Genomic DNA, 26,452 nt, shown 5'->3' with positions numbered 1-26,452 from the left:
CCACACAGTCTGGGCACTGCCTGGCCACTTGCTTGCTGACAGGAAGGTGTAGGGCGTTTTTTGATTTGCCCCAATAAGCTCAAACAGAAGAAAGATGTCCAAGTGCTGGCAGTGGCCTTGGTGGGGACTAGGTTAATTTAACCAACCGGCTTCTCTGAGGCGATCGCACCCGCGCTGATTCCTACATGCGCCTCCTTTCAGAAAAGCGAGTCTCCATGGGCTGTTTTGAAGAAAGCTGTTTGTAACACCAAGAAGGGGCCTAACTCCAGGACTATTTGCTCTGCTCCCTACTCCCAACTAACGTCTCTCCTCTCTTTCCTTCTCCTCCTTCCTGTGTCGCCTGTAAACTTCCGTTTCACTTTAAATTACTTTACAAGGAAATTCTCTCCGCTCCATCTGTTACCTTCCAGCTGCGCGGCTTTGGGAAAGTGCCTTGATCTCTTCTCTATTTAAACGTCTAGTAGAAGAATGGATTTTATGTGCTTATTTTTTTTTATTGACTTCAGAGAGGAAGGGAGAGGGAGAGATAGAGACATCAATAATGTGAGAGAATCATTGATCAGCTGCCTCATGCAGGCCCCACTGGGGATTGAGCCCGAAACCTGGGCATGTGCCCTGACCAGGATTGAACCGTGACCTTCTAATTCATAAGTCAACACTCAACCACTGAGCCACGCTGGCCAGGCAGACTTTATATTTTTAAAGCTAGGGGAGCAATAAATAACATGAGAGAGAGCACATGGCCCGCAAAGGCAGCTCTAACCCCCTTCAGCATGAATGAGGCTCATGAGGGTCTAGTGAAGCCCACCCATCTAACTGCCAGGTAGCAGGCTGTGGGTGGCAGGCTGTGGGTGGTAGGCTATGGGTGGCAGGCTGTGGGTGGCAGGCTGTGGGTGGCAGGCTGTGGGTGGCAGGCTATGGGTGGCAGGCTGTGGGTGGCAGGCTATGGGTGGCAGGCTATGGGTGGCAGGCTGTGGGTGGCAGGCTGTGGGTGGCAGGCTGTGGGTAGGTGGCAGGCTATGGGTGGCAGGCTGTGGCTGGCAGGCTGTGGGTGGCAGGCTGTGGCTGGCAGGCTATGGGTGGCAGGCTGTGGGTGGCAGGCTGTGGGTGGCAGGCTATGGGTGGCAGGCTGTGGGTGGCAGGCTATGGGTAGGTGGCAGGCTGTGGGTAGGTGGCAGGCTATGGGTAGCAGGCTGTGGGTGGCAGGCTATGGGTGGCAGGCTATGGGTAGGTGGCAGGCTGTGGGTGGCAGGCTGTGGGTCGCAGGCTATGGGTAGGTGTCAGGCTGTGGGTGGCAGGCTATGGGTAGGTGGCAGGCTGTGGGTGGCAGGCTGTGGGTGGCAGGCTATGGGCAGCAGGCTGTGGGTGGCAGGCTATGGGTAGGTGGCAGGCTGTGGGTGGCAGGCTATGGGTAGGTGGCAGGCTGTGGGTCGCAGGCTGTGGGTCGCAGGCTATGGGTAGGTGGCAGGCTGTGGGTGGCAGGCTGTGGGTGGCAGGCTGTGGGTGGCAGGCTATGGGCAGCAGGCTGTGGGTGGCAGGCTATGGGTAGGTGGCAGGCTGTGGGTGGCAGGCTATGGGTAGGTGGCAGGCTGTGGGTGGCAGGCTGTGGGTCGCAGGCTATGGGTAGGTGTCAGGCTGTGGGTGGCAGGCTATGGGTAGGTGGCAGGCTGTGGGTGGCAGGCTATGAGTAGGTGGCAGGCTGTGGGTGGCAGGCTGTGGGTGGCAGGCTATGGGTAGGTGGCAGGCTGTGGGTGGCAGGCTATGGGTAGGTGGCAGGCTGTGGGTGGCAGGCTGTGGGTCGCAGGCTATGGGTAGGTGGCAGGCTGTGGGTGGCAGGCTGTGGGTGGCAGGCTGTGGGTAGCAGGCTGTGGGTGGCAGGCTGTGGGTAGCAGGCTGTGGGTGGCAGGCTGTGGGTAGCAGGCTGTGGGTGGCATGCTGTGGGTGGCAGGCTGTGGGTAGCAGGCTGTGGGTGGCAAAGGCAGCAGCTGGACGGCACTGCCCTGCCCTGGAGGGCGCTGCAGCGGGCCCCCAGGTGCCCTCCAGACCGATCATTGGGGTGCAGGGTGCTGGCTGCTGGAGGCTCACGGCCAGCTCCTCGCAGGAATCGCATCGCCCTCAGGTTACCGCCCTCCATGGGGATGGCTCTATTTGACTCATTGATATGAGGATCCCTGCCTCATCTGGGGACCCCTCTGAAGAACCACCGGCTCTACCCTCCCCTGAGGAGGCCTCCCCTGCTACTGCCTGCAATTCAAGTCCTCCCTTGGCCCACGCCCGGCCCCTTCCCATCTCACAGCTGTGGATCGTGAGCCCCCAATAAACCTGCACACACAGCTCCGTCCCAGAGGCGGCTTTCCAGAGAGCTGGACCGAAGACATCCCTCTGGTTATTCCACCATAGCGCTCGAGTGCCGTCCAGTCAGATTACCCTCGAGGGCAAGCGCGGGACAGTGAGGGCCTTCCCCTCCTCTCGCTGTGCCCGGAGCCCGGCACAGCGGGGCCCTCAGGAGCTGCTCGTCTGCGCTGAGTGAGCACGTGAGGGGCGGAATGCAAGGCGTGGACTCAGCCTGGGGTCTTCAGGGAAGTCCCTTGAACAGCTTCTGCTTTTCTTCCACAGGAAAATGGCAACAATTCTTACGTCATCCTTGCAAGGATTATGCAATACAACATTTGTGAAAGCATCATATAATAAGCGGCTAAACAAATGTAAGGTATAATTTTTATTTAAACTGAATTCTCCATCAGCAAGCTACTTAATTTTTATAATCTAGACCTGGTGGGTTGCCAAAAAGCAAGCATGTAACATTCAGACACAGAAGACCTTGAAAATGGTCTGCTACTGAAATATATGAAAATTTATTCCAAAGCCATACCCCAAATCCCCAAATGTATAAACTATGAAATGCATCTCTTTTAAAGACTTAGTAAAAAGAGCAGTCTTGACATTGTAAATTTTATAACATTTGAAAGCTTCTTTTGCTACCGTAAAAGTCTGATAAAAGTTAATTCCATAGTGTCAAATGTACTTTGTTTATATAAAACATACTCTTTAAATATAGAATATTCAAATATTATAGTTTTATTATAAAATTGTTCTCAATTTCTGAAATTCTCACGTCTATTACTAGCAGATAAATAGCATCACATTTCCGCACGCTTCTTAAAATGAGGTAAGAAGATAACTTTCCCGATGTTTATGTCTCTGACTAAAAGTGCAACCCTGCCAACTTGGGATCCTGCAGAAACCACAGCAGCAATTCCCTCACTGAAAACTCATGTTGTCATTCTTTTCACACAATCTCAAGACCCAAATCAAAGCTCCTGCTACAGCAGTGCACTGTTTGCAGATGTTTTAATAAATGTTCCTAACCTCTAGGAGACTGTTCCTAAGCCTTTAAAGCGGGGGCAGCAGACTCATTCTTAGCTGGTTTAGGTTGCTCGGTCACGCCCTGTGGCACATTTTCCTTTTCTTTAATAACTCTAAAATGTAAAAAAGTTCTTAGCTCTGCTGGAACCTGCTAATTTTTAAAAGTAGACTTTAAAAAACAGAAGTCACCAGCCTCTAAATTAGGCAAGCCAGTTGCTAATAAAATGTAAACACCACATTTTGCAGTAAGAGAAGCCCATGATTGTTCACTGCAAAAGCAAGCCATAAACAGCCAGAAATGAGTCCCATTCCGATGGGCTGCACTTCAGACATGCTCTTCCGTCGACAGCACTTCCCACGCTTCTTTGCATTTGAAATGGATGATGCACACGTGTCTTTTTATAGGAAAGACTCTCTCTGGAGCTCACCGGAAGTTTGCACTAATACTGGACAGTTTCTCCTGGGAGAGGGTGGGGCACGCACACAGGCACTGCGGCTGCAATGCCCACGCCGGAGACCAGGGCTGGACAGACATGCTCCCCAGCAAGGAGCCGTGCAAGCCCGCTGGAGGTCCCAGGCAGTCCTAAAGAACCTGCTGGTGTGCATTCATCACAGGTAGTGCGTCGTGGGAAGCCTGATTTGCATATGAAATATGTGACTATAAATTAGCACAGCAGCAGGATTCATCCAGGCTCTTGGCGCCTATGACCTGCAGGTGACCAAAAAGATACAGCAGGGAATCAGTGCGGGCTCTGGGCTCGGACAGAGTGAAGATAGAGCAGGGAATCAGTGGGGGCTCTGGGCTCGGACAGAGTGAAGATACAGCAGGGAATCAGTGGGGGCTCTGGGCTCGGACAGAGTGAAGATACAGCAGGGAATCAGTGGGGGCTCTGGGCTCGGACAGAGTGAAGCTGATCTGCTTACAGCACATTCATCTGCAGGTGCATCCTATGGCCCAGCACTGAGATTCGCACCTGTGTGGGGAGGGCTGTAAGGAGTGTGAGTGTGAGTGTGTGTATGTGTGTGTGTGAATGTGTGTGAGTGGAGTGTGGGGTGTGTGTAAGTGTGAGGGTGTAAGTGTGGGTGTGTGAATGTGTGTAGGTGTGTGTGAGAGTGGGTGTATGGGTGTGTGTATGTGTGTGTGAGGTGTGTGTGGGTGTGCATGTGTGTGTATGTGTGGATGTGAGTGGGGATGTGTGTGAGTGCATGGGGGTGTGGGGGTGTGTATGAGTGTAACTATGTGTGAGTGGTGGGTGTAAGTGTGTGTGTGAGTAGGTGTGTGTGAGGGTGTGTGTGTGTGTGTAGGTGTGTGTGTGTAGGTGTGGGTGTGAGGGTGGATATGTGTAAGTGTGTGTGTGAGGTGTGTGGGTGTGAGGGTGCATATGTGTAAGTGTGTGTGTGTGTGTAGGTGTGTGGGTGTATGTGTGGGTGTGAGGGTGGATGTGTGTAAGTGTGTATGTGAGAGGTGTGTGGGTGTATGTGTGGGTGTGAGGGTGCATGTGTGTAAGTGTGTGGGTGGGTGTATGTGTGGGTGTGAGGGGTGGGTGTGTGTGGGTGCTGCATGCTTCCCTTTCCTACCACAAGCAGTGCTATGAATAAATTATGACAAATAAAGGCCATGGTGAATTTTCTCCGACATCATAACCAGGTGGAGCCTCTAGAATGAACCACCCTGAGGTGTCCCACAGAACCAGTTACAGATTCTGACGCTGAGAAAGTTGAGTGCTTGGATCCCCGAAGAAGAAAGCTCAATCCCTCGGCGAGCCATGGCCAGTTTTTGAACTCAAAAAGTCATTTCAGTACAAAAAGAGGATCTTGACAAAGAGCAGTGACACCAATGTCACATGAAACAGTGTAAAGCCCACAGGCAGAGCCCTGAGGCCGGTTTCGGTCCAGAGCGGCTGCCCTGCTGAGGGGCTGGAGGGCGCCCCCTGCAGACAGCCGCAGTCACAGCTCGTCTCGTCTGCTCCTCCATGGCCACTTCGGGTGTCGCCATACGTGCTCTGCAGCCTGCAGGACAAGGTCCATAAACTCTTCGACGTCGAAGGAGTAGTTGGTAAACTTCGGATGTTCCCCCAGAGTGGGGTGGTGGCCCTGGAAAACCAAACCAAAACACAGGTCTGTAAGTCAGAGGATGTGGTTTTCTGAACAGGAAAAAATTACTTTACTTTGGCCAAAACAACTGTGTTAATTCGCGCTCTCCCTTGGAAGTCAGCAAATAGTTTTTGGTAAAGTCCATAGAACACATATTTCAGCTCTGTGGACCGCAGCCTCTGTCACGGTGACTCAACTCTGCCATGGAAGGGCACAAGCAGCCAGACAACACATACACAGAGGGCACACTGTGTCCCAATAAAGCTTTATTTGTAAAAACAGGTGGGGGGCCAGATTTGGCCTGCTGGTCTCCGGTCCACTGATCCCTCTGAGATGCAATTGAATAGCCCTTTCTAGGCCCAAATTTCATGAAATTTTCTTATTAACATTAAAGATACCGAGTGAATACCCTCTTCCTCCGATCTGCAAATATGAGATACAACTCAGTATTCCAGAGAACAATTTTCCTTTGAAGCTCAGCGACAGTTTTTCACATTCATAACTACACACTTCACACGAACTGAAAAGCCAAAGCAGGGGCGCTTCGCCGTTGCACTTGCCTTGTCCTGAGGAAAGACTTTGTTCTGCCTGCGCCAGGTGACGTAGTGGACGCCGCGGAGCCGGGCCAGGTCCAGGTAGCAGCGCTGGTCTCCACAGTTGTACCTGGGCCGGGCAGCCACACGTGAGGCTGGGCTGCAGTGTGTGCCCGGCCCACAGTTCTCTGGGAAAAAACGCACCTCCAAACAGGTTCTCGCAAAGGTCATGTGCACCGTGAACAAGACTGAGGGAGGCTACAGTGGGCAGCCCAGGCGTACAGGGGTCAGCACGTGAGACAGTTTACTCTTGTATTCTCATTTATGAATTATTATATTCATTGCCATATGAACAGTAAACCTACTTTTGCCCCACCCTGTACTTTTAAAATATTCTCATAACTAGATTACCTTAACTTTTAAAAAACAGAATGGAATGGAGACAGACCTTTATCAACAGGGCTGACCAAGAATTCCATATTCTCATAATACCCGTCTCTGCAGGCATGGCCGTGGCCTTGGGGCAGGTAACACTTCCAAGGTCACAGAGCCAGCGAAGCCAGGGAAAGTCCAAGGCCTGGGCTGCCTCAGTGACCCTCTCTTTCCTCCCATCCCCTCCCTTTCCCTCCCCCCTCTGTCTCTAAGAGAAATGAAGACAGATCAAATCCACAATCATCTGGCTGTTTCTCTAATGTGTGTATTTTTCACGTCTTGCGTGGTGTGGAAGTTCCTGGCACCTCTTTCTAAACAGTCATCTGTTTAAATAGTGAGTCAGCTCATTTTTATAGTGAAACCACACAATCAGATGAGGCGGGTGTGGAACTCTCCCGGGAGAAAAGGCATGTCTCCACACCAGCTGCAGGGGCAGAGCACAGGGACCAGAATGTCCACCCTGACCCTCAAGGTCTGTGCGAGCAGTGAGCCTGTGGGAGGCAGGGAGCACACAGGAGCACGGAGCAGGGAGCACACAGGAGCAGGGAACCCGCAGGAGCAGGGGGCACATGGGAACAGGAAGCAGGGAGCAGGGAGCACACGGGAGCACATGGGAACAGGGAGCAGGGAGCACACGGGAGCACATGGGAACAGGGAGCAGGGAGCAGGGAGCCCACAGGAGCAGGGAGCACATGGGAGCAGGGAGCGCACGGGAGCAGGGAGCACATGGGAGCAGGGAGCAGGGAGCACACAGGAGGCAGGGCACAGGGAACCTGCAGAAGCAGGGAGCACATGGGAACAGGGAGCAGGGAGCACATGGGAGCAGGGAGCACATGGGAACAGGGAGCAGGGAACCTGCAGAAGAAGGAGCACGTGGGGGCAGGAAACACATGGGAGCACATGGGAACAGGGAGCAGGGAGCACATGGGAGCAGGGAACAGGGAACCTGCAGATGCAGGGAGCACATGGGAGCAGGGAGCAGGGAACCTGCAGATGCAGGGAGCACATGGGAGCAGGGAACACATGGGAACAGGGAGCACATGGGAGCTCGCAGGAGCAGGGCTTGTGCTGGAGCTGGTTCTTCATGAGATGCACAGGCTTTCACACTCTCATGCTTTAAAAATCGTGGTAGGAAACACATACATAAAATGTATCACCTTAGCCATTCAGGTGTGCAGTTCAGTAGCAGTAAGGACATTCACATTATTGTGTAAGCAACTTCCAGAACTTCCAGCTTCAAACGCACACAATTTAACACTGACTCCTCCTGGGCCCCAGCCCTTGGCACCCACCTACTTTCTGTCTCTGCGAATATGACCCTCTAGGGACCTCATGTAAGTGAAGTCAGTATCTGTCCTCCTGTGACTGGCTTACTTCACTTCAGATAATGTCCTCCAGGTCCAGCCATGTGGGCATGTGACGAGATTTCCTTCCTTGTCAGGATGAGTCATATTCCACTGCGTGTCCAGCCCACATTCTGTAACCCACCCATCCCCTGGTGGACGTGTGGGTGGCTTCCACATCTGGGCTGCTGTGAACATGGGTGTGCAACACACAGCTTCTCTCGCAGCACACTGATCACGCCCAGTGTCAGCGACGCCCAGTTGGAGAGGCACAGGGGAGTGAACCCCAAGAAAGAAACCATATTCAACAATAAATGGAATTTTTTTTTAGTTTCTCTTTCCAAGAGTCCATTATTAGTGTATAAAAATGCCACCCATTTCTGGATATTCATTTTGTATCCTGCTACTTTGCCATATTCATTTATTAGATGCAGTAGTTTTTTGGTGGAATTTTTGGGATTTTCTATGTATAATATCATGTCATCTGTGAATAATGACAGTTTTACTTCCTCCTTTCCAATTTGGATGCCTTTTATGTCTTCTTGTCTGATTGCTGTGACAGGACTTCCTATATTACGTTGAATCAGAGTGGTAAAAGCGGACATCCCTGTCTTGTTCCTGATCTTAAGGGAAATGGTTTTAGTTTTTGCCCGTTGAGTATAATGTTGGCTGTAGGTTTTTCTTAACCAAAAAGGTAAAAGACCTGTTCCTATTAAACTACTAATGGCATCTTTTACAGATTAAGAACAAATATTCCAAAACTGTATATAGAACCCCACAAGACACCGAATAGCTTTAGCAATCTTGAGAAAGAACAAAGTAGGAGGGATCACAATACAGAATATCAAGTTATACTACACAGTCACTGTAATCAAAACAGCCTGGTACTGGCACAAGAACAGGCATATAGGTCAATGGAACAGAACAGAGTCCAGAATTCAACCCATGGCAATATGGTCAATTAATATTTGGCAAAAGACCACTGGAATCCCATTTCTAGGAATATATCCCAAGAAGTCAGAAACCCCCATCAGAAAGGGTATATGCATATGTTCATAGCAGCACAATTTACAATAGCTAGGATTTGGAAACAGCCTAAGTGCCATCAGCAGATGAGTGGATTTAAAAATTGTGGTACATCTATACAATGGAATACTACACTGCTGTAAAAAAGAAAGAACTCTTACCTTTCGCAACAGCATGGATGGACCAGAGAGCATTATGCTAAGTGAAATAAGCCAGTCGGAGAAAGATACGTATCATATGACCTCACTCATTTGTGGAATATAATGAACAAAAGTAGATCCAAAGACACAGAAGCATCAAACAGACTGTCGAATCTCAGAGGGAAGACAGGGGAGGGGGAGTGTGTAAGAGATCAACCAAAGCACTTGTATGCATGCATATAAGCAATACCAATGGACACAGATAGTAGAGGGATAAGGGCATGTGCTGGGGGTTGGGAGTAGCTGGGGAGAGGTCAATGGGGGGGAAAGGAGACATATGTAATACTTTAAACAATAAAGAATTTAAATTAAAAAATATATATTTGGCAAAAGAAGCAACAGCATACAATGGAGTAAATGGTGCTGGGAAAATTGGACAGATACATGCAAAAAAAATGCAACTAGACCACCAACTTACACCATACACAAGAATAAACTCAAAGTGGATAAAAGACTTAAATATAAGTCACAAAACCATAAAAATCCCTTACCCTTTGAGACAGCATGGAGGGACCTGGAGAGTGTTATGCTAAGTGAAATAAGTCAACCAGAGAAAAACGAGTATCACATGATCTCACTCGCACGTGGCGTCTAATGAACACAATAAACTGAAGAAGAACACAGATCCAGAGACAGAAGCCTGGGACAGACTGACGACTCCCAGAGGGAAGGGGCAGGGCGGGAAGAGATTCACCAAAGAACTTATATGCACATGTGCATAGCCATGGACACAGACAGTAATGTGGGGAAGGCCTGGGACGGCAACGGGGTGGAGGGAAGCAGAGGGGGCAAGTGGGGGACATCTATAACAGAGTCAACATCAAAAACAACAGTAAAAAGAAAAGAAATCCCAGAGTCACATCTTCCGCGAGACAGGGAGGAGCGGGCGGTTTGCTTGCTAAGTGAAATGGCAGGCTGCAGCCTCCTCATTTTTAGTACTAGGTCTTTTTTCTTTCCAAATGCCGATAGGGTGTGACTTCCCTGGAAGGATTAAGTACTTGGCCTTTGGGTGCGCTGAGCGGAAGTCTCGGCACGCATAAAGAGTACCATGAGCCGCGGCAATGTAAAACCGCACCAAGTACTTACAGTTCAAATACAGCAGCCCAGTCCGGAAGGAAAAGCAAATGGGTGAGACCAGCTCCGTGCATTCCAATAAAGATATCCGTGTTATGGGTGATCCTTAGCTGATCTAAAAACCCAAGTTCCCTGTGAACATACAGAAGACAGATGGAAAGAACAAAGTCTTAAGTCCAGCTGAGCTCATGACCCATAGTAACAATTTTTATACAAGTGTCTTTCCCGATTTAATTCACATTCCACCGTGATCTTTTTGCCAATTTCAAGCCTTACTCCAGTATTTAATAACTTAATGAGTCAATAATTTTACATTTTTCCCAAGTAAACACTCTTTAAAAACTTAAATGCATTTATCCTAGAAGGAAACTTTTATAGCTGTCTTGAGTGGAAAACTAATAACACAGGCCATAAGCAAAATTGTAAAGATAGATATAATCAGCCCTAGCTGGTTTGGCTCAGTGGATAGAGTGTCGGCCTGCGGTCTGAAGGGTCCTGGGTTTGATTCCAGTCAAGGGCACATGTCCAGGTTGCAGGCTCGATCCCCAGTAGGGGGAGTGCAGGAGGCAGCTGGTCAATGATTCTCTCTCATCATTGATGTTTCTATATCTCTCTTCCTCTCTGAAATAAAAATATATTTAAAAAAAAATAGATATAATCAAACTAAAAAGCATTATTCAAATCAAGGTAGTTATCATGGCAAGGCAACCCTCTTAGCCCATCTTCCTGCTCTCGATGAAAAAGAGAAATTAGGGAAGGTTGAAGAGATGTCTGGAACACCAGCACAAACTGAAGACTATTCCCTGGTGATAAAGGAGTTTTAGCAGGAAAGTGATTCCTCCTGAGTGAGCTGACTTATTCTAAAGAACTAAAATGGTCCCAGTACCACTGAGCATTTTCTTGCCTTGGCAGCAGACAAATCCACAATTTTATGCACGTTAGGGCTGTAAAAGTGTCCTTTGAATTCAAGACGCTGAAAGTTACAAAACTCTGAACTAAAAGCAATGCCAAGAGATTAAAAATGGCTGCGGAGTAAGTGGATGCTGCATGGACATGCTCCCAGGACCAAACTGGAATTACAGCTAAAATACAGAAAAACTTCCTGAATAATCAATGGAAGACTCGCTAGAGAGAACCCTGATGACTGAGAAGAGAAAGCGGAGACCACATAGAGACTGGTAGGAGAGGCGGAGGCACAAAAACGATGGCCAGGCTCCCACAGACAGCAACTGAATAGCTGCAGCAATCTTTAGAAAGAAGAACAAAGTTGGAGAGATCACAATACCAGATATCAAGCTATATTATAAAGCCACTGTGCTCAAAACAGCCTGGTACTCATATAAGAACAGGCATATAGATCACTGGAAAAGAACAGAGAACCCAGAAATCGACCCAAGCTACTAGTCTCAATTAATCTTTGACAAAGGAGGCAAGAGCATACAATGCAGTCAAAACAGTCTCTTCAACAAATGGTGTTGGGAAAATTGGACAGATACATACAAAAAAATGAAACTAGACCACCAACTTATACCATATACAAGAATAAACTCAAAATGGATAAAGGACTTAACCGTAAGACAGGAAACCATAAAAATCTTAGAAGAATCCACAGGCAGCAAAATACCTTTACCGATACAGCTCCTAGGACAATGGGAACTAAGGAGAAAATAAACAAATGGGACTACATCAAAATAAAAAGCTTCTGCACAGCAAAAGAAACCATCAACAGAACAACAAGAAAGCCCACTGCGTGGGAGCACATATTTGCCAATGTTATAGCTGATAAGGGCCTAATCTCCAAAATTTATAGGGAACTAATACAACTTAGCAAAAGGAAGTTAAACAATTCAATCAAAAAAATGGGCAAAGGACCTAAATTGACACTTTTCGAAAGTGGACACACAGAAGGCCAAGAGACATATGAAAACATGCTCAAAGTCACTAATCATCCGATAGATGCAAATCTGAATGAGATACCATCGCAACCTGTCAAATGGCCATCATCAACAAATCAACAAATGACAAGTGCTGGCGAGGATGCGGAGAAAAAGGAACCCTCGTGCACTGCTGGTGGGAATACAGGCTGGTGCAGCCACTGTGGAAAACAGTATGGAGTTTCCTCAAAAAATTAAAAATGGAACTCCCATTTGACCCAGTAATCCCACTTCTGGAATATATCCCAATAAATCAGAAACACCAATCAGAAAGGACCTCATCCCCTATGCTTTGGACCTCATCCCCTATGTTCACAGCAGCACAATTTACAATAGCTAAGATTTTGAAACAGCCTAAGTGCCCATCAGCAGATGAGTGGATTAAGAAACTGTGGTACATCTACACAATGGAATACTACGCTGCTGTAAAAAAGAACTTTTACCATTCACCACAGCATGGATGGACATGGAGAGCCTTATGCTAAGCAAAATAAGCCAAGCAGAGAAAGAGAAATATCACATGATCTCACTCATATATGGAATCTAATGAACCACATAAACTGATGAATAAAAATAAACCTAGCGCCCTGGCTGGTTTAGCTCAGTGGATAGAGCATTGACCTGTGGCCTGAAGGGTCCCAAGTTTGATTCCGGTCTAAGGGCACGTGCCTAGGTTGTTGGCTCAATCCCCAGCAGGGGGTATACAGGAGGCAGCCAATCAATGATTCTCTCTCATCATTGATGTTTTTCTCTCTCTCTCCCTCTCCTTTCCTCTCTGAAATCAATAAAAATATATTTTAAAAAAATAGACCCAGAGACACAGAAGCATGAACAGACTGTTGAACATCAGAGGGAAGGTGGGGTCAGTGGGTGGAAAGAGCTCAACCAATGAACTTGTTTGCATATATTCATAACCCATGGACACAGACAATGTGGTGGTGAGGGCCTTGGGCGGGGGGGACGGGAGTGGGCTGCAAGAGGTTAATGGGGGGGAAAGGGAGGCCTATGTAATACTTTCAACAATAAAGATTTTTAAAAAGAAAGAAAGAGAAATGAGATAGTAAGGTAGCAACATGAGGCCCGGAACAGCGCAGAGCACTCGCCCTGTGCCCCTCTCGCCTGCCCACCTCACTCCCTGCTGGCCTCTGCTGCCCCTACCAGCCTAGAGGCCAGCACTCCAGTCTGAAACCCTCCTCTCCCCCCGACGCATCCAAGCAGACACCAGCTCTGCCCAGGGTGCTGGCCACTTACTTATATTTGTAATCGACAATCTGGACTTCAAATGTGGAGACCGTTTTCAGTGCATTCACGAGCTGCGAAAGCAACAGAAACATGTGAAATTTGTTTTCCTTCCCCAGTTTTACTTATATTTGAGTCCTCAATTTCTTCTTTCCCGTGTAAAATATTTTTCAGGTACTAAACAGCCTCAGGTCTATTGCTCTATCCTTCACTGAGTTCCCGTGCGGGCTGCGCCCCTGGACACATGACCTCCCTGAGTTCACAGTGGCTGGTTCTGAGGCTGCTCGGACCCGTTCGGGTCAGAGGGCTCGGAGGGAGGCTGGCTGCGTGCCCGCTCTCACTACTACCATTTGCTAGTTTTTCCCTCCAGTTTCAGCCCGTAGTTCCTGGGCCCTTACTGGTTCCAGACATTATGTTAAGAAATTTCTTTCTATCCATTTTCTCATTTCAAACAAACCATTAGTGCTTTGGACCTCATCCTCTGGAAATACTGAATTCTTGGCAGAAAAACATTTTCAATATTTCTACACAGAAAAACAATTGTTCTTTTAGCAAACAGAAGGTAAAAAAGCAAATTAACCTACTAGTAAAATCAAAGCCAGGGTTTCTATGTCCCTGAGAATTAGGCCACCTTAACCCAACACTGTGACTCCTGGCTCTTCACAAATGCCCGCGCCTGTGGCTTAAGCCCTGTGTCTGTGTCCTGTTTCCTGTATCTGTGTCCTGTGCCCCGTATCTGTGTCCTGTGTCTGTGTCCTGTGCCCTGTGCCTGTACCCTGTGCACTGTGTCCTGTACCCTATGTCCTGTGTCCTGTGCCCCGTATCTGTGCCCTGAGCCTGTGTCCTGTGCCTGTGTCCTATGCCCTGTGCCCTGTGCCTGTACCCTATGTCCTGTGTCCTGTGCCCCGTATCTGTGTCCTGTGTCTGTGTCCTGTGTCCTGTGTCCTGTGCCCTTTGTCCTGTGTCCTGTGTCCCGTGCCGGTGGCACACATTTGCACACCAACGGTTACAAAGCCTCGCTGACTATGCCCTTACATTGTGCTGGCCCTTCTCAGCTTAGGTGCAGGTCTCCATCCGCCTTCACTCCTCCCCAGAGCCTGACTGCTCTGTGCGCCTGTACGTGATGCCCCGAGGCTCAGCGCAGGACGGACTGCGCAGCCCTGCACATCCTTTCCCAGGTCTCACAAGTCCCAGATCCAAAGTTTAAGCCTGGAGTAGGCGGCTCCCCAGAACACGTGTGAACCCTTCACTGTCCCCACGGCACCGTTCCAAGGGCCCACATGTCCGGAACCTGAACTCGGGGACCTTTCAGAAGCAAAAGTCCATTTTCCAGGAAGAGTCGGTGCTGACACCCCCAAAGTCCCACCGGGCCTGGGTCAGGGACTCAGACCTGAGCCTCGCCTCCCGCCTCCTTGCCCAAAGATCTGCCAAAAAGCCTCCATTTTCTCCACAGCCGAGGTCATAGCATTGGCTTCTGTGTGGGCGACGGCTCCATTCGGTGACCATTCAGGCGGCGGCCCCGCTTGGTGACCATTCAGGCGGCGGCCCCGCTCGGTGACCATTCAGGTGGCGGCCGCTCTCGGTGACCATTCAGGCGGCCCCGCTCGGTGACGGCTTGGGTGGCAGGAAGGGACTGTGGCCTGTGGCTGCCTGCCTGAGGCCCTAGACCAGGGGTGGGCAAACTTTTTGACTCAAGGGCCACAATGGGTTCTTAAACTGGACCCGAGGGCCAGAACAAAAGCATGGATGGAGTTTGCCCACGGCTGCCCTAGACCCAGGAGGTGGCGCTGGAGGCTGTCTGCCCCGACGCTTGCCTCCTCCGTGCTACTTTCTAGTGTCACTTTCGGGAAAAGAAGCAGTGGGTGTCCCCTGGTTGTCTAACACCTGTCAGGCCTGCAGGTCAGAGCCCTGCCCTTGGGGGGCCCTGAGGGGCTCTAGGGAGCCGAGGGGGCTGCGTCCCCAGCCCTGAGGGCCTTCCTCCGCAAGAGCCTCCACCGGCAGGTGTCTGCGCCAGCGTCTGTGAAGGTGAGGCTCTGCAGCCACCTCCAGCCGGCCATGCGGGCAGGGCGGCGCCCGCAGCAGCCCTCCGCCACCGCCCCGAGGGAGCACGTGCGTGGCCACCCAGGTTGGCCTCCCACTTCGTGGGTGCTGGTCCTGGGTGGGCAGCAGTGAGTGGTGAGTGTATGTGTGTTTCTGTGAGTGTGTGTCTGTGTCTAGCTGCGTCACTGTGTGTCTGTGTGTCTATATCTGTATATCTATGACTTTGTGTGTCTGTGTGTGACTGTGTGTCTGTATGGGACTGTGTCTTTGTGTGTGACTGTGTGTCTGTGTATGTGTCTGTGTGTATCTATCTGTGTCACTGTGTGTATGTCTGTGTCTGTATCTGTGTGTCTATGACTGTGTGTCTGTGTGTGACTATCTGTGTCTTTGTGTGAGACTATGTGTCTGTATGTGACTGTATGTGTGTCTATGTATGTGGCTGTATGTTTGTCCCTGTGACTGTATGTGTGCCTGTGTGTGACTGTGTCTGTTTCTATCTATCTGTGTCACTGTGTCTGTCTGTGTGTCTGTGTGTTTGTGACTGTGTGTGTGACTGTGTCTCTGTGTCTGTGACTGTATGCATATCTGTATGTGACTGTGTGTCTGTGTGTCTGTGTGTATGCATATCTGTATGTGACTGTGTGTCTGTCTGTGTCTGTGACTGTAGGTGTGTCTCTGTGTCTGTGTGTGTGTGTCTGTGACTGTAGGTGTGTCTCTGTGTCTGTGTGTGTGCACGTATGTCCCCATCCCCCGCTGAGAAGCATCTCACTCAGCCTGAAGCTCTGCAGTCCTTCAGAAACGGGAGCCCCACATGAATCACCTTGCGAGTGAGATGTTAGCCCTTAGCCTAAGCTACCGACAGTCTGAGGTCTTTTATTGTCACTTTGAGTAAACGGGTAATTTAATATTGTGTCACAGTGATATATGATCTTTTTGGTCATGTTTGACAGTATTCCCGGGGTCCAGGTTTTTAAAGGAGACTTTTTTTAACCTGGAAATGGCTTTGGGTTATTCCCTATAATGCCTCAAACATTTGTTCTCTCTCCCTATAAAAGAGAAGTTTTAAACTAATTTGGCTTACTTAACATACTAAAATTACATGGGAAGATTTGACAAATGAAGTAATTCTAGTTGCTATCTTGAAACACTAAGTATTACTGTACATATGTTCAAATCTCAGTGGAGGCACGATTCAGGAAATTGAGTGTCCACAAGAAGGGGCTGTGAGGAGCCACCAGGTGGACACCACAGCAGGCAGCGCGCTCGGCCAGCGCGGGCTGGGCACCACCTTGGCCCCTGGCCCTGGCCCCTGCCTGGCTCACTGCTGCCAAGCTCCACGCAGGCACCCGAGCTCCACACGGACACCCAAGCTCCACGCAGGCGCCCGAGCTCCACGCAGGGGCCCGAGCTCCACGCAGACGCGGGAGGACGAGGCCCACAGCACTGGGTCCCCAAGGTGCGCTATCCGGGCCCTGAGGAAGTGGACACCTGGCACCGGGGCTTTATAAAGGGGCCCAAACCAGGAGCACCGTCCCCTTCCCAGACAGGGTGTTTGCACTCACAGGCTGACATGAGACAGCAAGCTGCTCAGCTCGGCACCCGCCAGCATCCCTCAGGCCCAGCAAGGCGCTGGCTGGAGCCAGCAAACACCCGAGGGCCAGGCCTGGAGCCCCGACTGCGAGGGCTGCCCCTTTAGGGCAGCAACAACATGCATGTGAAACAAGAGGGTAACGACCAGGCATGACAGGCCCTGGGCGACCCCGAGATCCTATGACCTGGACATTTCCCTGGGTGACAACTGCTGTGGGAAGGAGACGCGCAGACTTTCCAATAGACACGGTGGCTACATATTCTGTCCTAAATGCCAGACAAGGCCCTCTCCCCTAAAACCATGGCTACCACAGCTGGGGGAGCACCCCCCAGGCCCTTCCTCCAGGCACTCACATCACATCGGGAAACCTTTAAGACACAGCCTTCCGTGTGCGCCCCAATGCCCCATTCCCTGTCAGGATGAGATCCACTGACAAAATTAAATGCCCAAGTGACTTTCTCACCAGAAAAAGATCAAGCCCGCGCCCTCCAAGGTTCTGTTACAGTCCTAAGACAACCTTGAACCAGAAACCCCTGAACAAAGTCTACAAAAGGTGACCGTGGAGGCTGGGCTGACCGCGGCCAGCAAGAGCACAACGCTGAAGAGCACAGCTTCGTCCAGGCACTCACATCCACACTTGAGACGATACCCTTCGGAGAGCCCTGCGAGCCTGAGGGCCAGTGAACGCGACCCCGTCGATCCCCGTGGAACACTAGCGGCCACGGCAGGAGCCCGGGACGGAGAGGATCGCTTTGTATGGGATTTGAGAGCCATCACACTGCAGAGGACAGACGTCTGGTGGTGCCAGATCCTTTTTCTGTGCTTACCACCTCATCTGAGGCCGTCGCTGTTTACAGTTCGAGACTTAGAAGAAGCCTTTTACCACATACCCCCGGGACCTGAGTCCCAGGAACTGTGCCTTTGAATGGGACGATCCAGAGACTAACGGGAAACACCAGTGTTGCTGGATGGTGCTCCCACCAGGCATAGCCAGGAAAGACGGGACAGGTGCGAGGCCTTCGGAATTACATGCTTCACAGAGAACTCAGTCTAAGGCAAGACTGAAAGGATGACTATGTCATGAAACCAACTTAACTCGGGATGAGGTCTCATCAGTTGCCCTAGAGCAAGCTCCAGTGGAGGCCGTCTGGACGCTTAAGCATTCTGCAAAAACATTCGACACTATAAAATGTGTGCAGCCTCCCGGTGCTGCTTTATCTGGCCTCAAGACTTGGGAAAAGCCACAGTGAGGTCAGCTACAACCTAGGCGGGAGGGACCCTGTGACGTCCCTCTAGTGAGTCCCCTTTCACATAAAACAGGACGACGGACCCCACCTGGCCAAGAAGAGAAGACAGGCATCTCGAAAGAGGACTGCTTCCGCCCAGGATACGGACCAGCCTGTAGAAACCTGAGTTACCCGTCTTAACTTGCTACTGAGTGAACATAAACAATGTTTTCCTTTCCTGGTTGTGATATTCGCTTGTCCAGTCCTAGTATTCAAGTATTCTAAGCATATTTCTTGTGCTTTCTTGCACTCTTCCTGACTCACTGTCCCCTCTTGGCAGGAAGCAGCTAGAGCAGTCATCCCCCCCATTCCCCAAGACTGAGGAATGAACTACAGAAAGCGGGGGCTGTAACCTAGTCCTCCCCTATTTCTCACCTGACCCAGAACCAGAACCCAGCACATGGCAGGTGCTCAGTGCATGTTTGGGGAGCAAATCTCACTGCTGTGAGTACATCTGCAGCCATGCTATGCAGGCATAGCCTCAGGCGAGGTGAAATACAGTCTGTGAGTTGATGCAGTTGAATGAGTGTGGGAGTCTAACAAGTGGTTTGGCGCCGTTCAGTAAAAATCCAATAAATGAACTGGGTGTAGCCATCAAACTTTTCTAAAGGCTAATAAGTTCAATCAAAACAGTGAATGCAATGTGAAAAATAAAACACACTAGTTAGAGGAAGTTAAGTTCAATGTGGTGACGTTAAAAATGCATGCCCCACACTCACCTCATTTTGGTTGAGTATTTTCCGGTACTCTGTGCTCCGCGCAAGAATGGTGACTCTGATTTTTCCATCCTGTAATCAGAAGGCAAGGCCAAATAATGCTGTCTGTGCCTGGACAGGTGAGTGAACACCTAAACCTAAAATGTGATTTTCACAAAGAGATGAAACGCAATAAGGACACATTTATGGAACTTTTTAAAAAAAATTTAAGCCTAATTCCTTCACAGTTCTCTCAGGGAATAAAAAATGCATCTCCTTCGGCCACAGAAGACAAACCAGTTCATTACACTTCTGTGTGGATGGGTGGGTAGATTTTTTAGCAGAAGCTGTGTGGCTCAGATGGGGATTTGGGCTGTATGGGGAAATATGGCAAAAGGAAGAGAAAGAAAAGAAAGTGCATTCGTCCACTCTCCCTAGTTTATCTTTCATAAATTGTAGACATCTGATTTCTAACACTCAGGTTCAGAAACTAGCACAGAAAACATTGTCTTCTGAGTATTTCTTTTCTGCAAAGGTGGTATTGGTTTTTTATTCAGGGTAAAAGTCAAGCCCACCCAGAACCCAAAACGCAGTAAGTCCTCACTTATCATCTTTAAGCTACACGACACATAACAAAACCAATGTTACCACAGGCTAATGAAGTTCCTAGGCGTCTTATCAACGGTACAAGGAAACGCTTTGAGCGAAGCGGCATTACTCTAGGACAGGGGTGGGCAAACTTTTTGACTCGAGGGCCACAATGGGTTCTTAAACTGGACTGGAGGGCCGGAACAAAAGCATGGATGGAGTGTTTGTGTGAATTAATATAAATTCAAAGTAAACATCATTACATAAAAGGGCACGGTCTTTTTTTTTTTTTTTAGTTTTATTCATTTCAAACAGGTAGTTTGCCCACGGCTGCTCTAGGACTGGCTGTGGACCCATTACCTTGGGTCCCTCCTGCGTGACGTTCAGTCTGTGTAGCACATGCTGGGAAAATGCCCGGAACAGCCCGGTGCTGTGGCAGCCAGAAATCTAAAATAATAGTTCATGTGACAATGAATATTTCAGAGGTTCTCAAGTTATATACAAATGTTATCGTAAAATAGATCAAGAATAAGTTTTATAAATATGAACGTTCACAGCAGATAACATTCTTACCAGAGGGGTGTTATAGAAGAGCCCGTATCTCATCCGGGGGAGCAGGGAAAAAATCGCTTCTTTAAAACACACCTGACGATAAAGACATTTTAAAAGGTCAGAAGAGACAATGTGTACCCTTCAGACCAAAACAGCACTTATAATTACGGGAAATAAATTTTAACTAACCTCTATTTTACATTAAAATATTTTTGAATAGCAAACTATTTCATTCAAGTGAAATCTGTGTTTTTGGAAAAGCTATGAAAAAATGTTTTAAAAGCTACAGAGTTTAACAATGAGGATTCCAGTTACCAAAAAGGAAACTAAAAAGTAAGAAATCAATGGTAATAGCTACTAGAAACCCATATTCGGCATATACGTGATGAGTGAGTCACTGCAATGACAAGTAACATAGACATTTAGGCGGTTTCCAGTACCCTTTTGGAGTCATAGGTTTTCAGGTGAATCACGTCATAATCCGTAAATGCCTTCCACGTGTCAGAGAAGAGGTCCCCGTAGCCATAGGTGCTCTGAAAGAGGAAACAAAATAAGTCAGGGCAATAAATCGCTCAATGTGGCTCTCCGAGAATGTAAAACACACCAGCACTGGCCTGAGTGTGAAGAAGGAACCATCCTAAGCAAGCTATGAAGTCCAGGTAAGAAAACCAGCTTCCACCGTGGGCCTCATTGACGTACTGTCATCAAAAAGAATCACCACAGCCCTGACCAGTTTGGCTCAGTGGGTAGAGCGTCGGCCTGTGGACTGAAGAGTCCCAGGTTCGATTCTGGTCAAGGGCATGTACCTTGGCTGCGGGCACATCCCCAGTAGGGGGTGTGCAGGAGGCAGCTGATGGATGTTTCTCTCTCATTGATGTTTCTAACTCTCTATCCCTCTCCCTTCCTCTCTGTAAAAACTCAATACAATATATTTTAAAAATAATAATAATAATCATCACCACAATTTCCGCCTTAGTCTCCTCAGAGCGGTTTGTTTCTCCACCCCAACCCTTAGTATTTGCACGTCTGCAACGTCAGCTGTTGTGGGCTTTTTTTTCCTGTGAGTTTTCTATCCACAGTACAAGTACACACAACACATACACACACCACTGTTTGCACACACTCTGATATGCTCAGTGAACAAAACCATTCGGGTAAATATCTTTGGAAATAAATTTCAGAGCAAGAAAAATGCTTTGAAAAGTTTTAACATTAAAAACATAATGTGTGTAACTCTGAAATGATCTACCCATTGACTAATGAGTAATACGATAACATCCCATTAACATTAATAATAAGAGAAGTAATAATAGCATCTTGCACGTTCCTATGTCTCAGGCACTGTTCTAAGCATTTGATATTATTAACACACTAGAGGCCCAGTGCACAAAAATTTGTGCACTCGGGGGAGTCCCTCAGCCCAGCCTGTGCCCTCTCTCAGTCTGGGACCCCTCGGGGGGTGTCCACCTGCTGGCTTAGGCCCGCTCCCCTTATGTTCGTATGTTCATTGACCAGCACACAGACATCCCTCTGGCAACCCGGGAGCCCTCGGGGGATGTCCACTTGCCAGCAGGGAGCAGGCCTAAGCTGCAGTCGGACATACTTAGTGCTGCTGAGGAGGCGGGAAGGCTCCCGCCACCACTGCTGTGCTGGCAGCCGTCAGCCTGGCTTGTGGCTGAGCAGAGCTCCTCCTATGGGAGCGCACTGACCACCAGGGGCAGCTCCTGCATTGAGCATCTGCCCCCTGGTGGTCAGTGTGTGTCATAGTGACCAGTCATTCCCAGTCATTCTGCTGTTAGGGTCAGTTTGCATATTACCCTTTTATTATATAGGATAGAAGCCTGGTGCACGGGTGGGGACTGGCTGGTTTGCCCTGAAGGATGTCCCGGATCAGGGTGGGAATCCCACTGGGGTGTCTGGCCAGCCTGGGTGAGGGGCTGAGGGCCGTTTTCAGGCTCGCCACAGCACCTTCAGAGTGAGGGTCCCCACTGGGGTGCCTGGCCAGCCTGGGTGAGCAGCTGATGGCTGTTTGCAGGCTGGTCAAGACCCCCAGTGGGGACCCTCACCCCCATCCTGGGTGAAGGGCTGAGGGCTGTTTTCAGGCTGGCCACAGCCCCTTCAGGGTGGGGGTGGGGGGGTCCCACTGGGGTGCCTGGCCAGCCTGGGTGAGGAGCTCAGGGCTGGACAAGCCCCCCAGCGGGGACCCTCACCCATGGGAGTGTGGCCAGCCTGGGTGAGGAGCTGATGGTCGTTTTCAGGCTGGCCACAGCCGCAGGCTGGAAGCAGGTATCTGGGATTTATTTATCTTCTATAATTGAAACTTTGTAGCCTTGAGCGGAGCTCAGGGCCGGCCAGGGCAGGCGGGAAGCTTGGCTTCCTCCATTACCGGGGGCAACCCAAGCCTCCTGCTCACTCCGTGGCCGCCGCCATATTTGTGACGGAGTGAGGGAGTGATGGTTAATTTGCATATTACTCTTTTATTAGATAGGATTAAACCAGCCCACAAACTTAATGAGCTATGTAACATCATTACCCCCTCTTTACAGATGAGGAAACTGAGACACAATTTCCCTAAATTGTAGAGCTGGTGTTTGCAGGGCTGGGATGAGCCCAGTCTGCTTGGTTCCAGACTCCACGTTCGCAACCTGTGAACATGCAGAAACTAGTACTTTCCAGTACATTTACCAAATGCATTAGATTTTTGAAAAGTAGAAATTAATTACATGATCCATCAGCTAAAGGAGGCAGATTAATTTATTTTATTTTAAAATTGTATAACTTAGATTGAAAATCAGCCAATAGAAATAAGAAATATCAAAGTGTCAGTTGGTTATATATTATGTTCATATCGTTTTATCTTTATAGCACTTTTTTCAGATTATGAAATTTTTATGTTGCACATTTTATTCTTTTTCTTTTATTATATTTTATTGATTTTTTACAGAGAAGAAGGGAGAGGGATAGAGAGTTAGAAACATCGATTAGAGAGATCGATCAGCTGCCTCTTGCTCACCCCCTACTGGGGATGTGCCAGCAACCAAGGTACATGCCCTTGACCGGAATCGAACCTGGGACCCTTCAGTCCGCAGGCCGGCGCTCTATCCACTGAGCCAAACCGGTTCGGCTATGTTGCACATTTTAGAGGTATTTCAGAATTATCGAGAACTATTGCCTTGGCTGGTGTTCACAGTGGTTAGAGCATTGACCAGCACACCAAAGAGTTTTGGATTCAATTCCTTATCAATGGCATGTACCTGGGTTGCAGGGAGGCAACCAATCAACATTTCAATATCTCTCTCATATCAATGTTGCTCTCTCTCTCTCTCTGTCTCCTCCCGCCCTTCCACTCTCTCTCAAAAAAAAAAATCAATGGAAAAATATCAGGTGAGGATTAACCACAACAAAAATATTGAGAACTGTTAAATGTGGTGATAAAAAAATAATTCCTTCCTTCAATGTCTCTCCAATGCCAGTCTAAGAAAGGCCCTTCTTGACACCACCAAAAGTGAAATGTCCCAGTTCTGGCTCAATCCTATATAATAAAAGGCTAATATGCAAACTGACCAAACTGCTGAATGACCGGTTGCTATGATGCACACTGACCACCAGGGAGCAGATCGTAAAGGTCAGCAAGCTCTGACCTGCGGCCTGGCCACTTCCCTGCTCCTGCCCTGGGCACCGGCGCGTGGAGGCCCTCGGGACCGGCGCTAAGGCAGCACATCCACTGGCAGGGCTCCAGGTCACAGCCGGCCCGTCACAGTGCTGCTTCCTTCAAGGCCTCACCAGCAAGAGAAGGTGGCAGTGGCCCCACGCGGCCTTGCCGCTGTCCCGGTGCAGCCGTCAGCCTTTGGTGGGCCTCCATTCCGAGCGACCCAGCAGACCTGGCTGCCTGAGAATTGGCGTGAGCAGCAGGCAAAGGCCTCTCTGCCCCAGTTGGCAGAGTTGAAATGGATGCAGAGAGCAGCCAGGAGGGAGGTAACATCAGGGTGTCTGCCTGCTGGACGACACCCACCTGCCTGCCGGACGACTCCCACCTGCCTGCCCAACAGCCCCAGCCCCTCTGCCTGACACACATGCCAGGAAACAGCCGGTGGCTGAGCAGCACGCTCCCCTAGCAGCCCAGGGGTGAAGCCAGCCCCGCAGGGCTCGGTGCCCGAGACGGAGACAGGGACAAACACGCAGCAAGAGTCCAGGAAGCTCTGGGAGGAAGGGAAGTGTCTGGAGAACCTCCATCCACGTCCCAGCTTCTGCAGGGCCCGCTCGGAGGGACACAGCACTGCGGCTTCAGGCACAGATCTGGGTCAGCGGCCGCACGGAAACCTGACTGCACCTCCACGGCTGTGCTCGGAGGGACACAGCACTGTGGCTTCAGGCACAGATCTGGGTGAGCGGCCGCACGGGAACCTGACTGCACCTCCACGGCTGTGCTCGGAGGGACACAGCACTGCGGCTTCAGGCACAGATCTGGGTCAGCGGCCGCACGGGAACCTGACTGCACCTCCACGGCTGTGCTCGGAGGGCAGCCCGCTGCTCGGACCTCGGCTTCCCCTCCGTGAAACAGGCTGCTCAGCCCTGGCCCACTGATGCTGTGAGTATGAAAGGAGATGACACCAGCTGTCATTTTTAAAAAGCACCACCACACTGAGTAACCTCAGGGCTGCCGATGACCAGCGATCGCGGCCTAGAAGCCCTCACACAGAACGATAGAAAGAAAGAGACAGTGTGCCCTTTGCTCACAGAAACATTTCCAAGAAATGAAACTGGTGGCAGCAAAACTGGAGGACAAGGAAAATGTAAACCCATGACGCACCCACAGCCAGACTCAGAGAACCAGGGATGCACCCCAAGCCGGACTCAGAGAACCAGGGATGCACCCCAAGCCGGACTCAGAGAACCAGGGACGCACCCTGAGCTGGACTCAGAAAACCAGGGACGCACCCCAAGCCGGACTCAAAGAACCAGGGACGCACCCTGAGCCGGACTCAAAGAACCAGGGACGCACCCCGAGCCGGACTCAGAGAACCAGGGACGCACCCCGAGCCGGACTCAAAGAACCAGGGACGCACCCCAAGCTGGACTCAGAGAACCAGGGACGCACCCACAGCCGGACTCAGAGAACCAGGGACGCACCCCGAGCCGGACTCAGAGAACCAGGGACGCACCCCGAGCCGGACTCAAAGAACCAGGGACGCACCCCGAGCTGGACTCAGAGAACCAGGGACGCACCCCGAGCCGGACTCAAAGAACCAGGGACGCACCCCAAGCGGGACTCAGAGAACCAGGGACGCACCCCAAGCTGGACTCAGAGAACCAGGGACGCACCCCGAGCTGGACTCAGAGAACCAGGGACACAATCACAGCCGGACTCAGAGAACCAGGGACACAGTCACAGCCGGACTCAGAGAACCAGGGACGCACCCCGAGCTGGACTGAGAACCAGGGACACAGTCACAGCCGGACTCAGAGAACCAGGGACACAGTCACAGCCGGACTCAGAGAACCAGGGACACAGTCACAGCCGGACTCAGAGAACCAGGGATGCAGTCACGGCCAGACTCAGAGAACCAGGGACGCACCCTGAGCCAGACTCAGAGAACCAGGGACGCACCCACAGCCGGACTCAGAGAACCAGGGATGCAGTCACAGCCAGACTCAGAGAACCAGGGACGCACCCACAGCCGGACTCAGAGAACCAGGGATGCAGTCACAGCCGGACTCAGAGAACCAGGGATGCACCCCGAGCCGGACTCAGAGAACCAGGGACACAATCACAGCCAGACTCAGAGAATCAGGGACGCACCCACAGCCGGACTCAGAGAACCAGGGATGCAGTCACGGCCAAGACTTAGGGAACCGAGTCCCATCAGACTTCAGGGAAACCAAGGGCCTCAGGAGTGGGGAAAATGAAAACCTGCCTACGTGGCCTGACCACGAGCTCCCTGTAAGTGAAAAAAATGTGAGCAGAAAGACTGCCCCTTCTGCACAAGAACTGGACCTGCAGTCCGCTGTCTCGCTCTGCTCCCTGGCGTGTGTCACCTGTGCTTCGAGCTAACACTGCTTATGATTTAAAAGATGCTTTCTCGGTAAACTGTACCTGGACCGGGAAACCAGGTAATGACTCCTGGAACTGGCCGTCTCTCTCTGGGGAACCTGGAGGCATTGCCAAGGCAGCTGTCCCAGGACATACGGGGGACATCCTGTAGGACCCGAGCCCAGGCCTGCCCCCGGGCGTCCGCCTCCTCGCACCCGAGCTGTGCTGTGCGGGCGGCTAGAAAGACGCCTCCCAGCAGTGGCGATGCGCCCTGCCAGCAAGCTGAGCTCGCCTGCACCATCGTCTGAATGGACTCGTGCCACGAGGGAGCCAGAGCATCCTGTGAGTGAATGCTCAGTCGGACCTGAGGTCACTTCCCGGTGAGCATTCTAACTTCCCAGGCTAGGTAGGCAGCCTCGCCTGTGTGT

The 26,452-nt window shown here is 50.4% G+C and overlaps 1 protein-coding gene across 5 annotated transcripts in view; it reads right to left on the bottom strand.

The window, feature by feature from the left end:
• Positions 1-4,798: 4,798 nt before the first annotated feature.
• Positions 4,799-26,452, bottom strand: part of EOGT (EGF domain specific O-linked N-acetylglucosamine transferase) — a 42,913-nt gene continuing 21,259 nt past the window's right edge. For 4 of the 5 annotated variants that reach the window (XM_036331609.1, XM_036331610.1, XM_036331608.1 and 1 more), the window contains 8 exons: positions 20,434-20,526; positions 20,015-20,086; positions 19,802-19,888; positions 18,878-18,946; positions 13,254-13,315; positions 10,081-10,200; positions 6,021-6,123; positions 4,799-5,460 (listed from right to left, as the gene is read on the bottom strand). In XM_036331609.1, the coding sequence (XP_036187502.1) occupies positions 5,314-5,460; positions 6,021-6,123; positions 10,081-10,200; positions 13,254-13,315; positions 18,878-18,946; positions 19,802-19,888; positions 20,015-20,086; positions 20,434-20,526 (753 nt within the window). In that variant the 3' untranslated portion in view covers positions 4,799-5,313. The remainder of the gene's footprint in view (positions 5,461-6,020; positions 6,124-10,080; positions 10,201-13,253; positions 13,316-18,877; positions 18,947-19,801; positions 19,889-20,014; positions 20,087-20,433; positions 20,527-26,452) is intronic. The other variant, XM_036331611.1, reaches the window with a different exon arrangement.

Source organism: Myotis myotis, unplaced genomic scaffold (assembly GCF_014108235.1).
Source record: "Myotis myotis isolate mMyoMyo1 unplaced genomic scaffold, mMyoMyo1.p scaffold_m19_p_13, whole genome shotgun sequence".
Classification (NCBI taxonomy): Eukaryota; Metazoa; Chordata; class Mammalia; order Chiroptera; family Vespertilionidae; genus Myotis; species Myotis myotis.
This window is presented reverse-complemented; position numbering and strand designations above follow the sequence as displayed.